Source organism: Adiantum capillus-veneris, chromosome 13 (assembly GCF_014529385.1).
Source record: "Adiantum capillus-veneris isolate H3 chromosome 13, ASM1452938v2, whole genome shotgun sequence".
NCBI lineage: Eukaryota > Viridiplantae > Streptophyta > Polypodiopsida > Polypodiales > Pteridaceae > Adiantum > Adiantum capillus-veneris.
In genome coordinates, this window is record NC_140943.1 from 41,126,970 (window position 1) to 41,143,597 (window position 16,628).

Genomic DNA, 16,628 nt, shown 5'->3' on the forward strand with positions numbered 1-16,628 from the left:
ATTAACTTAGCAAATTTGCCCTTCCTAGTTTCCCAACAAAGTCACTTACTAATAATAAGTGAAAAATGGCTAAAATAGGAAAAATAGGTTCTGTGCATTGTAAAATGCTCCTGATGGATTTTGATAATAATGCTGATGACCATGCTGTGTGTAACCAGAGGATATGCATCTACTCTAAGTGTCTGGACATGCACGGTCTGCGAGACTCAGAAAAGTGCCAGAACACTTCCGAAGCTAGGCTGACTGAACCCTTGTCATGAAGTAGCTTGTCCACATGCACATAGGGTTAGATGTGCACATGACAAAATCGCGGCGCAATTTGCGAAATTCCATACGCTGTGCCCCGTTAGCTGTCTGTTGTAACTTATGAAAATCCGTTCGTTGTGCCAGGTCAGCAATCCACGTAAATTGGGTCCTTTCTTTATTTAATGCTCTTGTGTCCCCTGGGCCCCATCAGGCAAGACCCCATAAGTTGGAACAACTTATAATAATGAATCTGTCAGTTTCACTAGGGTTTGTCTGGTCAGACATGCCACATCATCACTTTGTGATATACCTTCTGTCATGAGACCGTGACAAACCACTACATATATTTGCTGGTTTCTTTTCCTTATTTTTATTTAATTTTTGGGACCCTCTTGTTAAAATCACAATTGCCCGGGCATTGCATGGCTAGTGTGAAACGGCTGTTGGCCGTGAGTTTCACCCGCAGAAGTTACGGCCAGATAGCCACGAGATGGTTAGGCATTGGAATCCGATTAGTAAAGAAGTGGCTAGACTCAGTTAAAGTCATTTAGGCCTCTAGGTAGGACTTTATAAGTTGGTGGGTACTAGGAATTAAACCAAAAGGAGCAAACTGGACACATGGCAGTAGGAGAGTAACCTGCAGGTCAAAACTCACTCCAGAAGGTCTCATCCAAGAGGGGGCGCCCAATTTGAGACTGGGGGCTGATTTTTGAACATTGTGCTACTGAGTGCGTGTGTGAGTAGTGGGTGCAGGCGATCATAGCTTTAAAGGAAAGCTTGCCTTCTCCTTTGTCTCATGTAGCGCGATGATTTGCTCTCGCGCATCTATCTCTCCCCTTTGCACATATGGTAATCCCCCACTAGTTGGGCTTCTTAGATGACCATGTATAGCTCTCGGGGTTTTATGCGCGCTTGCCAAGGCAAGAGCCTTCTGTACAGGAACCGGATTAGTTTATTGCTAATCGCCTTCAGGTACGCACAATTCCATCACGAAGGAATGCAAAAACAAATAGCTTTCTCGCGTGAAAACTTGTGCGATTTACAAGGGAACTGTCCCATTGTGTGTGGGAGCTTTTGAGACACGCGTAGACGTGTTTGCTCCGCTCAAAATGATGCGAAACAGGGAATTACAGCTTGTTGTGTTTTTTTGCAAGCGTAGGGTTTCGCACCTAAAGTGCAAGGTAATGCCAGGGGAACCTCGAGAAAGCTTTGGGTGCTTGTACCTGAAAATTTCAAGAGATTTTTTGATGCCTACAAGTCCAAGAGCTTCGGGGAAGCTAGGAAATCACCGTGTCACGTGCACATCTAACCCTATGTGCATGTGGACAAGTTATCCTAGTTATAGGGTTCAGGTTAGCCTAGGAAGTGTTTTGGCACCCTTGTGAGCCTGTGCGTAGGCCGTGCATGTCCAAGCACTTAGAATAGTTATATACCCTCTGATTACACACAGCAGGATCATTAGCATGACATCATGAGCATTTTTCAGAGCATAGAACCCTTTTTGCCAAAGTACACATTTTTCACTTACTTATTAATAAGTGACTTTTGTTGGAAAAGTAGGTAGGGCAAATTGCTAAGGAATTGTAAAAGAAACCCAGTGGACACTTAGTAGAAGCAGAACACAGAAGACAGGCTTAGTGCACAAGTGCAGAGTGCAACCAGACAGCTTGCCCAGCGTTTTCTCAGCAGATCAGCCTAGCATTTGCAGATTCAGCAAGTTTTGTCAACGTTTTCAGTTTTCAGCCCTTAGCCTCGCGAGAACCCGCATCCCACCGAGTGCATATCCTCGCCAGATTCCCCATTTTAGTCCCAGATCAGCCTAGCGTTCCTAGAATTCAGAAGATCAGCCTGGCGTTTTCAGATTTCAGCCAGCGTTTTTGCATTTCAGCCCTAGTCTGGCGAAGTAGTTGCAATTTCAGGCCGCAATATCGCCACAACAGCAGATCCCCAATAGAGGATCTAGCGTTTCCAATTTTCAGCCATTGACACGGTTGTCGTCGACATTGTCATCGTCATCGCAGTCCCTATCTTGAGGACGACACCTTCGTCATCGTCATCGCAGATTCCTATCTTGACGACGACACCTTCGTTGCAGATTCCTATCTTGACGATGACACCTTCGTCGCAGATCCCGGACTTGACAATGACACTACCGTCGTCATCGTCATAAACTCCATCATCGTCGACATTGTCATCATCAAGTACCACAACATCTAGACCATTGTACCAGATTTGTGCAATCTATAGCATAGACCTCTCTCGCCATAGAGAGGGGGCCCTTTGGAGGGGGGTTTGAGAACCTCTGGTGTCGTATCTTTCTCTCTCTTTCTCTCTCATTCTGAGCACTTTCATTCACAGTAGCATTCACTTTGGTTGTGATCATTGCACTTGCACTCTCTCTCTAAGAACGGAAGGCTCTCCCTTCCGTAAGTAAAAGGAACCCTTGAGCACTCGTCGGAGCACTCATCCTGAGCACTATCAACAAATACTTCCGCTGCACCTTACACACTGAGTAGGTGTTTTGGTGCAAATTGGAGGCCAAAAACAGAGATTTCAGAGTGCTGTAATTTCTCGCGAGGTTTTGTAAAGTGCTCTAAAGTGCGTGGAAAGTCACTGTTTGCTTGGGATTTTGTCCGTGGAGACTTCTGTTGTGGTTATGCTACCGAAATTGGGCGAGAGTAGGGGAATGTCAGCCCGATAAAAGTGGGATAGCTTGTAGAAGTTCACAAATTTTTCTCAAGTGTAATAAGAATAAAGAAATACCGAAAGGGGCGCCAGTCTTTGGGGCCAATAGGGTGTCGCTGTCTGCTTGGGAGCATTCGAGTTGCCAAGCTGTGCTTTTTTTGAAGTGTTAATTCAAGTCACACTTTTATTCGTAAAGTTTCTTTGTGTCGTAAAGTTCAAGTAAAGTTAATCAACGTAAAGATCGGGTGAAAGCTAAAGTCTATCGCCCTACGGGCTGGTTTCATCCCCTCTTGAAAGAATTGTAATCGCCTTCGATTACGCCTGCAAAAACTGACATAAGCCAAAAACTAGTTCATTAGACACTGACTCTAAGTAATGACGCACTAGATAACATATTTCCAACACTTGCACAAGGACGGCAGTCACTGAACATTCAAATCACCTTCACATCACTACCTTCATCGAGATCGTGGATGAGAATCATGATTTATTGTAATGTATTTAGCAATCACATCTAGATTTGTCACTGATCTCTTGCACATATCTTGATTGACTAAATCTTGTTACTATCATGTCCATCTCATCTCTCCAGAGAACAAGACTGAAATGTTGCAATCATTTCGTCTTTCAAACATGCACTCAAACACTACTCACATGAGAGAGCACATATAACAAATTCATATTAGGAATTCCAATTTCGAAGTACTTTTTTTTATAAAGTCATAGAGCAGAATTCTATCGGCCCCATCAATATCCGTGAAATCCAAAGGAAGTCATTGACTATATTCCATCTAGGTAATCTATGACAAAGGAGCGGAGTAACTCTCCTCTTGTGCAGTCCAGACTGCACGAGATTCAACCCGCTGATCTCCGAGAACTCTCGAAATGTTACACCCAACACCACTGTCTCAAATAAGCTCGAGCTGCCCAAATGCCTAACAGGCTCATCGATATCACTTTAGCTGCCATCCCTGGAGACTTGAACTCTATCTGGTTGCAGCCTCTCCCGAGAATGTGCACATCAATGATCTTACCCATGTTGGTGAGGAGTCGGCCTTGGAGCAACTCCTGAGCCTCGCCTCTGCTGTGCCGTGTGCCAACAATCTTGCAACTGACCGAGGTGGCTTGAAGCCGTTCCTCCTCAGCCATCAAGCTCGCTTGCTCTTCTGGCGAAAGAGAAGTCGAAGGGTTGGCTCCACGGTGTCGGACGAGGGAGGGGGCTTCTGTAGAGTCCCTCTGGGATGGAGCAGGGGCTGCCATTCTGTGTGCTGCTGCTATGGAGACGAAGGTGAAGAAGTTGATGAAAAGCACCTGTGCATTGAGGGCAGCCCACAAGCGTTGAATGCCGAAACTGAAGCGCGGGGCAGGGTGGAGGAGAGCGGGCTGCTGAGTGGGGAGGGAGAAAGTCGAAGAGAAAAGAAGGGAAGGGGGGGGGGGGGGGGGGTGTGTGCAGCGCAAGGGAGCGCAGGGTTAGGGGGTGATGGGGCAGGAGCGTAATCACCGACTTTGTTTTCCTTTCCCATGCTTTTTACCTTGCTTGTGTTTGCTTATTTTGCTGCTTGCTGTATGTTTTGTTGTATATTTTGTGTGCTTGCTTGCATTGATTGGCTACTTGGTCAGCCTTTGTGCTTGTGGGTAGCGAGTGTGGTTCAGCTGTGGATCTTTGACTCCTGGTTTTGGCCCCATTTACATGTATCTTTCCCCTTATCACGATCCTTAGATTTTCCTCAGCTTTGTTTTCCCTGAAGATCTTGAGAAAAATTTTCACCCATAGTTGTATCTTGTAATCTGGATTGGACTGTGTTTTTGCAGTTGGCAGATTTCCTTAATGTAATAAGGGTACAAGCCCAACATTCTATATATATATATATATATATATATATATATATATATATATATATATATATATATATATATATATATATATATATATATATATGAGAGAGAGAGAGAGAGAGAGAGAGAGAGAGAGATTTCTTTTTTGTAGGGTATTGTCCTTGTGCTACTGGCATTGAGTGGCCCGGTTGTGTATCATAGAAAGAGGCGCAATTTTTCAGCATCAGGAATGTCAAGACTTCCTACAAGTGCAAGGTTTTAGCCATGAATCAACCAAAATTGGAAAGGTACAAGATATGTACTAAGGATGCGTTTTCCCGACGAAAAAGGCCAATCGATTACAAAGGTATCAAAAGAGCATCGGTTTGTGGGCTTTTTGTTTAGTTAAGGTGGCGGTAAAGGATTGGCTCTTGGCAACCATTGGTTCTTTAAGAGGTTAAAAATGGGTTCTTTTCCAACCATCCTGGCTGGTGCTGTTGGGTTACGTCCTTGGCGGAAGCTATCTTTCCCAAAGAGGAAAGTGATAACTTGAATACCATTGTTGTGTATGCTGAGCTCCACTCTGTTGCAATGTTGGCCTGTATTTTGCATTGTGGATCTTCTTGTAGTTTTCGATGTCCTATATCGTGCAGTCGTGAGACTTGGTTAGACCATGGTATGTTATACAAAGGAATTCCTTTGCAAATATTAATGCATGATTTCGATCAATGTGTTCAAGTCTTATATATTGAGGTGTATGATGGGAAGATGCAACTCATGCAGTTTATGTACTAAGGACGACTTTCTTTGGAAATATTACTATCTCCTCGCAATCGCGGATGGAGTTATGTTCAAATTTGAAAATTCTCTTTCATTGAGGCTCATTGAGAATAAGTGATGTGGGAAATTGTAACTAACATGCAGTTTCTGGTAATGCAGCTATTCTTTTTGGCGAAATTTGGATTCCCTGTTAACATTCAGGACTCTGTCTAGTCTTATATACAGAGTATTACATTATTTAATTTCATTTTATCCGCACCAAAGCAAATAATTGATGTTCATTTTGATTTGTTCTGTTTAATTCAAACGAACAAATGTTCGTCTCAAAATTTTAAAAGACAAGGTGGCTTGCCCAAGGTCAGTGATAGTTTTTGTTTATTTCTGGCTAGTTTTACTCCATAGATGTTTCACCAATAGGATCACAAGGAAACATTGATAAGTAGCTTCATGTACAACTAACATGTTGTGTGGAAGTGTCGTAAGTGCAATCGATACATAGAGGCTTGAAATAAGTCGTTCTTGACCCTTCTAGCAGGTTGGTCTTGACTAGCATTTTACCCACCCCTGGGTGTTTGTTCTTTTTTGCTGGGTAAAAATGCGAGTTGCTCGCTAAATTACACAAACATATATAAAACCTGTCAACTTTAGGTGGTTGTCAAAACTCAAACCCGCCCTTAATGCGCTTTTCTACATGCTCCCAATGTTTTCACCAGTGGAACAATGGTTGGTTGATCAAGGCATAAACAAAATGTACAGCAAAAAGATTTCACAAAAGTGGGCTCTGTTTGGGAAAAAGTGAGAACTTACAATTCTGCTGGTGAAAACTCAATACAAGTCTGGTAGGAGAGATTCCGGCTAAATTTAGGATCAATTTTTTTTCACCCAAGTTTCTACAATTTTCCTTTCCAAACATGCATAGAAAGGAATTGTGTATGGTCGGAAAAATTATTTTTCCTTGACACCTTAATGGCATAGAGGCATACCTCTAACTCTTATCTATTGACCTCTATCTCGTCCCCTTGTTTGTCTGTCTCTATGAGAGCTCTCTCTGGCAAAGAAAAAGGCTGATTTTGATTACTTGAGAAACCGCTAACGCCCAAATGGTGCCAACTCTAAGGGAAAGTACATCACTCATTACAAAGTATATGCTTGACCGCACAATTTGTGGACTGTAAAAACTGGATACAACTAGCCACATTGCAATTGTAAAAATTGCAAGCCAAGGTAAAAGAACTTCCTGAAGAGAGTAAAAAGTGCCTTTGCAAACTAAATGAAGGGAGGATGACAAGCTTCTGAACGATAGGCACTTCCATCAAAGCATACTCTGTTATTGTATGCCAAAAACGTGACCTACCAAAAGCTACTAGCGGTGAAGGCAAGGAACATCTACAATGGCAAGAGCTTGAATGTTGAGCATTGCTTGCCAACTTATAGCATCTAAGAGCAAAAGCAATGGGTACACAAAGGCAAGGTAGCTGTCAACGAGGAAGATGGAATAGAAGAGACATCATGAAGAAATTGCCAAAGGAAGCCACAAGATGAGTAACAAAGCATTGCACTGGAGTTAACAAGGTGCTATCATCCAGGATAAAAATCGATCCACTTGCTGAAGGTGGCTCCCAAGGACCAAAGCTAGAGAGAGAACTCCAAGAAGACAACGAAGGCTCGGACGGCAACACGCTTGAGGAGCTTGATGTAGGAACCTTGTAGATCAAGCAAAGAGCAGAGCAATAAGCCAACATCAATTAACACAAGGTACATCACACATGAAAGTAAGGAAGATGAGGAACTCGAGGAAACAAAATAAAGAAACTAGGGAAAGCAAACAGAAAACATGCTCTGAAACCGACTTCACCTACATTCACATCCCCACTCATATGTACACATACAGCCCCCACTTGAAAGGCAATGTTAAGAGCACACGAAAACAAAGCATACGAAACCAAACTCTTTGCACCCACACACACACACGAATACAAAGCAGAGCCAAGAAAGCAATGCTGAAAGAAACTAAAAACAAAACAAACAAAAACTAGAAAGCAACTAAAGAAATGCAAGTGATTGATACTGGAAATCCAAAGACCGCTAAACATGTAGGGTTTTTGCTTGGAGGGTTCGTTAAAGGTCTGGTAGAAGCAAGACTAGGCTCTAAGTAATTCCTAAGACATTAAAAACCCCTTCCTTCTCTCGCCGTTCATCTATATATCTCCTTACCTCTTTCCCTCTACATCTATTTCTCTACCTCTAGCTACCTACCTCTGTATAGTCTCTCTCTAGGCATAATTGCTTCTCTCTATCTCGCTGTCTCTCTCTAGCATTCTCTCCTTACATCTAGGCAAATACTCAACAACTAGTCAGTTTGACAACTTACATCCACCAACATGCATCAGTACCTTGGGACTCCAATCGCGACACTTTTGTGGGGGGCGGGGGGGGGGGGGGGGGGGTTAGCACATTTTTAATTGCACCCTTTTGAGGTGCAATTAATGGAGGGAGGGGTAATCCATGCTTCATTTTAGTGCATTAAAACACTCTTAAGTCGTTTGCTATGGAAGAGCTTCCAACAAAAAAGTAACTTAAGCTATTACAATACTCATCAAGGACTGTGTGATGAATACAACAGAGATTGGAAATTTCTGAAGCAGCAGAGTAGATCATTGGATAGCTAGCAAAGCATGTTATACAAAACATGGCAGAGAAACGAAACAAAACAAAAGACTAGTTGTCGCCTCCCTTTGCATTATGACGGCCAAATTCACCCATCCATATGACAATCTACTTCATCGTGGTCGTATTTACTTCATTGTAATGAGACAAAATTGGATCCCATCTCCAACAAATTGCATAGAGCCAATATCTTGATTGATTGGGCAGCTATCATTAAAGGGCCGTGGCAGTGTCAATAATTCATGCACCTCATTGGCACTTCTCCAACAATCTTAAAAACAGCTCCTTATGCTTCACTATGAGCACAAATGTACATTTCCTGAGGCGATCTTTTATGCCCAATTACTTGACATGCATGCCCATATGAGACACCTGCTTGAAGTGGTGCCTTGGGTGGGAGGGGTGCATACGGACAGGCTACAAAATTGTCAACAGAAGGCTCTTCAAGTAAGTGTGCATCCCAGAAAGTTTCATGACTGGAATTGGGCGGAAGACGAATCTGCTCGCACTCACAACTTTTGGTATGAGAAGGAACCATGTTAACCGATACACAGGCTTTGTCTTCTTCAACTCCAGGAGCAAAAGTACTGGCATGCATGCACCTTTTGGCCCTGACTTCATTATACGGATTGAGAGGCTGACCATAATGGATGTGTCCATGGTGGGCACCAAGAGCATGTAGGCCATAAATGCACGCTTGAGTTACCATGCTCTCAATAGGATCAGCAGCTTCATGATATAATTGACGATTACCTCTGGTCGCAATGGATACAAAATGACTTGCACACCCTTGCATTATACATTGCGGAACATACTTGACAACAGTTTGAGGTGTTCTATGATCAGGAATGCAATGTTCGCATAAGACTCCATCCAGTAATGGTGATGTAGGCTCATAATAAATCTGTGGTGGAGGATCCCTCCTCGGAAATCCATCTGCATTGCTAGATGTGGTTTTGGGTGGGACCACACCTTCAGTATGTCTATCATGAGCTTGTGTGTGCATCGTTTCTATGCCTTCAGTTGCAGTAATATGACAACCTGGTTCGTTAAGGGTTGGACTTTGCAAGGGTAGTGGGCTGAATAGCTTTACTAACTTCTGAACCTGGTTATTGACAAGACACACAGAGTGAGCATTCCTCAATAGGAGCTCTCCATGTGTGCGTTCATAGTCTCATTATGAGGATATTGAAAGCTTCAGCTCTTCTTGTTGACATGTCTACGAAGAAAGCATTATTGTAAAAACATTCAATCAGCTCAGAAAAGATAATATGTGTTACCTGGTCGGACGTGAGCTCCGTTTTAAACTTCCTTGGAGTGAAGTAGTTATCTTTGATTGCTGGTTTGAAGACATCCTCGGGCAATGGGATGCAGGCTTTTTCTATGTGGAATTTCACCTGTAAGACGGCGCCGTTATACACATGATCACACTCGCATTTGTGCTCTCATATCCTACAAGATTAGATTGTCATTGATGCACATGTCATTTAAAATGTTCAGCAAAATGGGACATATTCTATCTTCCAAAAAATAATGACTATGCTTCTGAGCCGAACTCGATTCAGAAGCCTGATGAGCCGATCATTACCTGCCAAGGAAAATTACCTCCGAAGGCATCGGGCTCTGAATTGAATATGCCCTCAGATGAGGCAGCATATATCCCATGCAGAACTTTGAGCTTGACATCGAACAGAAAAAGAGACATGCCCTTGGTGATGATGTCTATTAGGTTCCTCTTCCTTTTGGAGAGGCCAAACACTCGATACTTGAAGCAATCCAGCTTGGTGGACTCGTCGCACATGAAAATCAAGCCTGCACACTCACATGAGTCATCATTTGGGTCTTCCCCATTCGATGCTTCTTTGTTCTTATGGGTCTCATCGCTAGAAAACCCACTTCTTTGCGTGCCGGGATGGCGGCGGTCAGCTCTGTGCACCATGGTCTGTCGGATCAAACGGGAAGATTAACCACTTAAGCAATGATCAGACAAGGTTCTCTGCATAGAGCAACCTAAAGCTTTGCCTGGTGTGCCACGGCGTGTGTGTGTGTGTGTGTGTGAGAGAGAGAGAGAGAGAGAGAGAGAGAGAGAGAGAGAGAGAGAGAGATGTCTACCTTCAACAGAATGGGTGCTAGTGGAGAGCACTCCTCCGGAGTCTACACAGGCATTGGAAGCTCGAACCAACAACAAAGACAGAAAACCCCCAGGGCCCAAACCTGAGGAGTCAGGACGGCCTGGTTTAGGAATGGAGGGGGAGGAGCCTTTTACTACCTAGGCTACATGAAGGCCAGCGCAATTTCCAAACATGCAAACTGAGACTGTCGTTGGAAATGGGTCTCCTATGACGTGACCGCTTCCTCAAGCTTTGAAGTAACTCCTCATGCAGTGCCAAATAGCATCCCAGTGTTCGAGAAAAATATAAACATTTTTGTTTTAACTTTCTCACAAACATACAAAATTCCTCTTCAGTGGAAATTTTGCAAAACCAGTTTCTTTGGGTGCTTTTAACTTAAAACTAAAATTAGGCAGGCGTCTCTCTCTCTCTCTCTCTCTCTCTCTCTCTCTCCTTCCTTCCTTCTCTTGTGCAATCAGGAGGCGGAGGGCACACACGCCGGCGTCGGAGGTACGTAATGATAGATTTTGGATAGCTTGTTTTGTGTGTGATGTGTTTGGCTTTCTAAAAGACTAATATGTGACTTGCGCGTTGTGCTGTAGTCATTAAATTTTAAAAGAAGAGTCGCAAAACCGTGGCTCTCCAAGGGCTTTGTGGTTCTAAAAGCAAAGGCAAGGCCCCATGGCCTAGGTGTCCCTAACATCGTGGATTAGCAACAACTATAGAAAGCCGACTTTAGGGCGTGGTCACACGAGGCTTAGTTATAAGTAAGTTGGGCAAATCACTAAGCCTCCTGAGTGAAGCAGCTCAATTCTACTATGTCAAGGCTCTTGTAAGTATCTCAAAATCGGCAAAGGCCTATCGCCTGTACCTTTTTTTTTCTTTTTTTAAGCTTGCGCATGTTGACGACGTTGTCTGCACCTCTTTGAGAGAGAGAGAGAGAGAGAGAGAGAGAGAGAGAGAGCCGGTTACACGGCCATGGCAGTTGCAGCACATGCAGAGCATATGTTTTGTCGTGAGGCGTATCCAAGGCCAACTATCGGCTCGTGGTTGGAGCTCAATCACCAGGTGGAAGCAGCACGGGTTCAGTTTTGGCTCAGTCTTTTTGCGCGACCATGGAGTAGACTCAATAATCATTGAATTTCTCAAAATAAAGCATAGTAGACACAATTATCAATTATTGATAAATGTGCTTCGCGTGACCACCACCTTAAAAGTGTGGCTTGCTCTATGTATTGTTGCTTATGTAGTGTGTACAATGAGGTTGGGCAAACCAAGGAGTATTTTGTATGTTGACCACATTCCGTATGTGTGTGTGTGTGTGTGTGTGTGTGTGTGTGTGTGTGTGTGTGAGAGAGAGAGAGAGAGAGAGAGAGAGAGAGAGAGTAGCAAATAACAGATTATGAGAGTTTAAATCTCTATAAGAGAAAGAATAGAAAATAACAAATTATGAACGTTAATTTAAATCTTTTTGAGAGAGAGAATAGAAATAAGAAATTATGAGCATTAGTTTAAATCTCTTTGAGAGAGAGAATAACAAATCTCTCTCTCTCTCTCTCTCTCTCTTTCACACACACACACACACACACACACATACACACACACACACGCGCGCGCGTGCACACACACACACACACCCCAAAAGTGTTGGAGTGCTTGCTTCAATGTGAGCACTTTGCTTGGCATGGGCAGTCACCACATTTGTCATGAAGGGGCCATGTTTTGGTATCCAAGTAAGCTTTTCATGGTGTATATCATGTCAATGCCAAGGGGCTAATGCATGCTATTTCCCTAAGCTCTCACTTTACACCATTGCAATAAGTTCAATGCAATGGGTAATGCAAAAAAAGAAAAACATGTCACCGTATTTTTATAAGAACCACTATGAAACTTGTCAACTATGTTGTTTAATAGTAAAGCATTAGGAAGGGAATGGGGTCTAAGGGGGCCTATTTATTTGTCATGTGATTAAAAAGGAGATTATGGAAGGGGCAAATGGGTGGATGCCATGTGGACTGAAATGGTGGGTATGGCAGGTCCTAAAAATAAGTGGTCAAACTTGTGCTCTTTTACAAAATACAAAAAGAAAATCCCTTATAAATTCAAAAAAATGAAGTTTTCTCTAAATAGTTGAGTAAAAACCAATACTTTCTCTCTCTAGTGGCTGTCAGTTTCTCCCTCCCTCTCTCCTAAAAAGGGGTCCCTCTAAAAACGTGTTGATCATTCCCTCCTTCTCTCTCTCTATTGTACCATCTCTCACTTCTCTTCACTTAGCTTTGAGTTTTCCCTCCCAAAAGCTCTGCAACAGAAGTTTGAACCTTCTTTCCCTCCTCAAGCTTACTGCATTCTCCTCAAGCTGAAGTTCTCCATTCTCCATGAGCCTCACTAAACACCTCAACTTAAAGCTGAAGATTTGCTGCATATTCTTCTGCTAGATCATCCCTCTTTCTTTCCTCAACAGGTTCCTGCTCCTTCTCCATTGTGCTCTCTAGAGAGGATCTACTTTCCTCTCAAGCTTTGCAACATTATCTTCCCAATTAAGCCAACAAGCAGGTGGAGTAGTATAGCAGTGAGTGGCATCCTTCGTCTGATGTACCATTAAGAATCTTGCTCTATACAATTGAGAACATGGATGTGCAATCTCTAATCATAAGTGTTTGTCTGCAGGTTGTGCCACTATTGTCCATGGCATCATCAGGTACTCGACGACCTAGGAGTGTCATTGACTCCATTTCCTGCAACAATGTACAAGACGACAGTGGATGTTGGGTGACGATGGAGTTCAAACGATTGATGTGGGTGACAATGCAGCCCAGCTCAAGAGGTGCACACAAGGTCTCAAGGAGACACAATGCTTCTCGAGCACACAATTGGAAGGGAAGGATCATGGAGTTCAAGCAAACCCATGATGGCAAGCGTCTTGCAAAGGTACAACATGTGTATGTTGCTTCACAACGGAAGCTAGAGACAACAATGGCTCCATCGAGGTTTCCTGCAAACTGTAATTTCACTTCTCTGTCAAATTTTTAGATTGTATATTTTGTATTTCTGTTGTATAAATTGCTTTGATGTCTATAAGGATTTCATTGCTTGTTCATGTTTGCAGATGTATTCCCATCTGATTTTGTAGAGTGGGAGCCAATAAAGTCCTTCATAGGAACTTTTGATGCCATCCACGTTGACCTTGGCAAGCTGCTCTATGCTGGTTGTCCATCTGTGGAGCTTGTCTCACGGGATATTTTTTTTTATAACCATACTTATGTAACACCTAGGCAAACTAGGTATGGTAATCTTTCTCCAGTTCATCCACCAACCTTGCAGATTATGGAATGGCCTAAGCCTGATAGTGCCTTGATCACAGGAACCAAAAGGAGAATTGAGGCGGATGTGTATTCAACAATGAAGTGCACCTATTGTTTCCATAAAGCTTCCCTAACTCGGTTTATGTCCCTTCATATGTTTGTGTTTATTTTTCGACTGCAGAGTGTTCACAAGATACCAACAATGTGGACTTGCAAAGGGGAAAGTGCGATCAACAGTTTCCTTGCTGTTGGATGGCAGACTAAGGTGGTCAACCACTAGGGAGATATAATCAAGTGCTCTCTAGTTGCTGAGAATGTGGTGTGCAGATACCATATTGCGAAGCAGAGCTTGTCAATTGTCTTTCCCTACAAAAGATGGAAGCTGACGAAGGGAGAATGGGAGGCACTAGACTCTGATGTTGCTCCTAGAGAATCAATTGATCTGCAAATATGCCTCCACAATAATGCAGTGCATGACATCTCTGTGAATAACGACTGGAATCTCAGTCACCTTCGCGAGTATCTTAATCTTTGATATACCTTGCCCAATCAAGTTTTTGTAATCAATGAAAAGGTTGTTCGTTCCAGAAAAGAGAAGAGCTTTCTGTGTGAAAACATTGGTTTTCTGCGATGTATTAATATAAAAGCTTGTAACTAAAACGATTTCGCTCGCATTAATACATGTCGCGTTTTGAATCTCTGTCTCATTTTTTAATTTGTTCAAGTTTAAGTTTGAAATATGCAAGTTTTTTAGTTTCAAGCGTGAAGACTTTCAATGTTGGTGTCTTTCAATGCTTGTCGCGTGATTTTTGTTTATAATTATAGTTTTAAGTTAATTTGATGTTAATTTTAAGTGCTTTAAAAAAGTGACATTGAGTATAAAAGTCACTTTGTATGTTTTAAACTTCATTTCTCACATTCACAAAACACAAGCTTTCAACTCTCCTTCGCGTACAGACCTATGGCAACATATTCTGATGCACTTCTCATACAATTACAGAAGATAGGACTTGCAGATCGCGCACATGAACTAGTCAGAGAGTTTGAGGGGACGATCGACATGCATGCCACTGCTAACCTTCATGTAGAGGGATTCCAGAGCTTTCTTAACTACATGATGGAGCACATGGAAGAATATGCAATAGTCTTTGAGGGATCCAACATGGCGTAGTTGCCAATGGATTTTCTCAAACACCTCTATGCGGCCAACAAAAACTTTTGCTATCGCTTGTTGAGGTTTATAAAAGGGCTTACTGAGTTGGACTATAGGACAGAGGATGAGGATGACCTCATAGACTTGGGCATGGGGTGCATAGGCACCCAATTCATCTCTTGGGACATGGTTCTGGTATTGCTTGTGCTTGAGGGCATGGAGAAGGGAAAATCAAAGGAAAAGGCCGACCAAAAACCTCCTGTAACCATTGTGAAGGAATCAAATGAATTTATTGAAGAGGTTGATGAGAAGGCTGAAGCATCTATGGCACTTGTCCTCTTGCAAGATCCCAACTCCACTAAGGAGGAAGATGGGATGATAGAGGGAGACGAGGTGCTGGAAGAAGCTCCTGACCTCCAAATTCTCACTTTGCATGCAATGGTGGTGGATGGTCGTCACTTCTTGTTCCTTGATGACATTGCAAAGACACTAGGACTCAGAGAAGATGAGTCGCTCTCAGTGCTCGCTATGTATGCGGGCATGAAAGATCCCAGTGAAAGGCAAGAGAAGGCCAACTTTCAAATTGACTTTGAAGACCGAGGTCTCCCACCAAGCCTCTCATTCCTCCCTAGTGAAAAGGAACAGAATTTGGTACAAACCGTGGCAAACACGCTTATGGAAAGCAAATCATGTGCCTCATTTTATGAAAGCATCCCGGAAAGCGCTTTTCTTCCACACAAACCGCTGACCATTATGGGTGGAGAAGATCGATCTAGCATCGACCTTACAAGGAAAACTCTTGAAGAGATGGATGAGGAAACTGAGATAGCCACTTTTTAACTTTATCGATAGTAAATTGTTTCCTATAGCAAGTGTTGAAGTTGTTTAAAATGTTTTGCAGACCGCATACCATGTTGATAAGTTTGCAATGCGTACTGGAGGTTCACACAACAATCCTATGGGTAGAGATAGCTCCTTGTGGCACTACCTTGGCCATCTGGGGCCATCCGTTCTTTGAGTTGCACACACAGAGTTCTCCAAGCATGGTTCTGCGGAGCTTCTCAAGTGCAAGGCATTAAGTGCCATCCTTGCTGAAGATTCCCTTACCCTTAATGCTCACAAGTGTATCTTGATGGATCGAGAGGCCGCATTGTATGCCTTTACAGGAAAGCACCCTGGGTCAGTCCTCTCCCACTGTGCCTTAAGCCTAGGTGAAGGGGTGACGAACCCATAAGAGATTGTCAAAACTTTTGGTGTCAAGTCGTCCATTCGCCCTATACCAAAAGATGTAATTTACAAGAAAACCAACCAGCCATGATGTATATATCCAGAGCAATATACAATAATGTGTGCGTATGTCACATGTGTCAATGCAAGGAACTTACCGATACACCGTGTGCGAGCCACAAATGGCTCCAAGCACACAACAAGCCTAAACTAGTAAGCTCAAAGATGGAGTTGGTGTGTCACTCACCGCTCTACGCTTCCTATGGTGGAGGATTCCTTGCCGCGAAGAAGAGGGAGATGCCGCTACGCCGCGCTTAACCGCCTCGCCGCCGTCGTGCCACCGCAATGCTCGATCACACACACTCTCTCTCTCTCTCTCTCACGCATACACACACACACACACAAGGAGATGAAGAAGAAGAAGATGGAGATGGAGCAAGAGCACTCTTCAATTGCACAAATGAGAGAATGAGTGAATTTTAGGTTTAGTTGAATTTTATATGAGCTCGCCCCATTCACACTTGGGCGCCCATGCTTAGCCAACTAATCCCTTGAATGTTCCAGTTAGAGTGCGCCTCTCATCGGCGATCACTCTTACCCTTTTCCTATTGGACCGACAAGCCATTGTAGATATCCTCATGT

At 43.2% G+C, this 16,628-nt stretch overlaps 2 protein-coding genes across 2 annotated transcripts in view; one reads left to right on the forward strand and one right to left on the reverse strand.

Moving 5' to 3' along the window:
* LOC147443860 (structural polyprotein) overlaps positions 1-5,602 on the forward strand; it is a 38,479-nt gene extending 32,877 nt beyond the window's left edge. The window contains exon 4 of the mRNA XM_086526675.1: positions 4,919-5,602. Coding sequence (XP_086382801.1) covers positions 4,919-5,029 — 111 coding nt within the window. The 3' untranslated portion in view covers positions 5,030-5,602. The remainder of the gene's footprint in view (positions 1-4,918) is intronic.
* Positions 5,603-8,039: 2,437 nt separating this feature from the next.
* On the reverse strand, positions 8,040-10,556 carry LOC147443861 (uncharacterized). The gene is made up of 4 exons (XM_086527743.1): positions 10,306-10,556; positions 9,782-10,135; positions 9,474-9,590; positions 8,040-9,298 (listed from the first exon to the last, which is right to left on the reverse strand). The coding sequence occupies exons 2-4, from the start codon at positions 10,130-10,132 to the stop codon at positions 8,480-8,482; spliced, it is 1,287 nt and encodes a 428-aa protein (XP_086383869.1). The 5' UTR covers positions 10,133-10,135; positions 10,306-10,556; the 3' UTR covers positions 8,040-8,479.
* Between the last annotated feature and the right edge of the window lie 6,072 nt (positions 10,557-16,628).

Coding starts and splice junctions, on each gene's coding strand:
- LOC147443861 (XM_086527743.1), bottom strand. CDS start 10,132: ATGGTGCACAGAGCTGACCGCCGCCATCCCGGCACGCAAAGAAGTGGG. Junction 9,591..9,781: donor GAGGTAATTTTCCTTGGCAG/GTAATGATCGGC, acceptor GCCGTCTTACAG/GTGAAATTCCACATAGAAAA. Junction 9,299..9,473: donor CGGAGCTCACGTCCGACCAG/GTAACACATATT, acceptor GTCAATAACCAG/GTTCAGAAGTTAGTAAAGCT.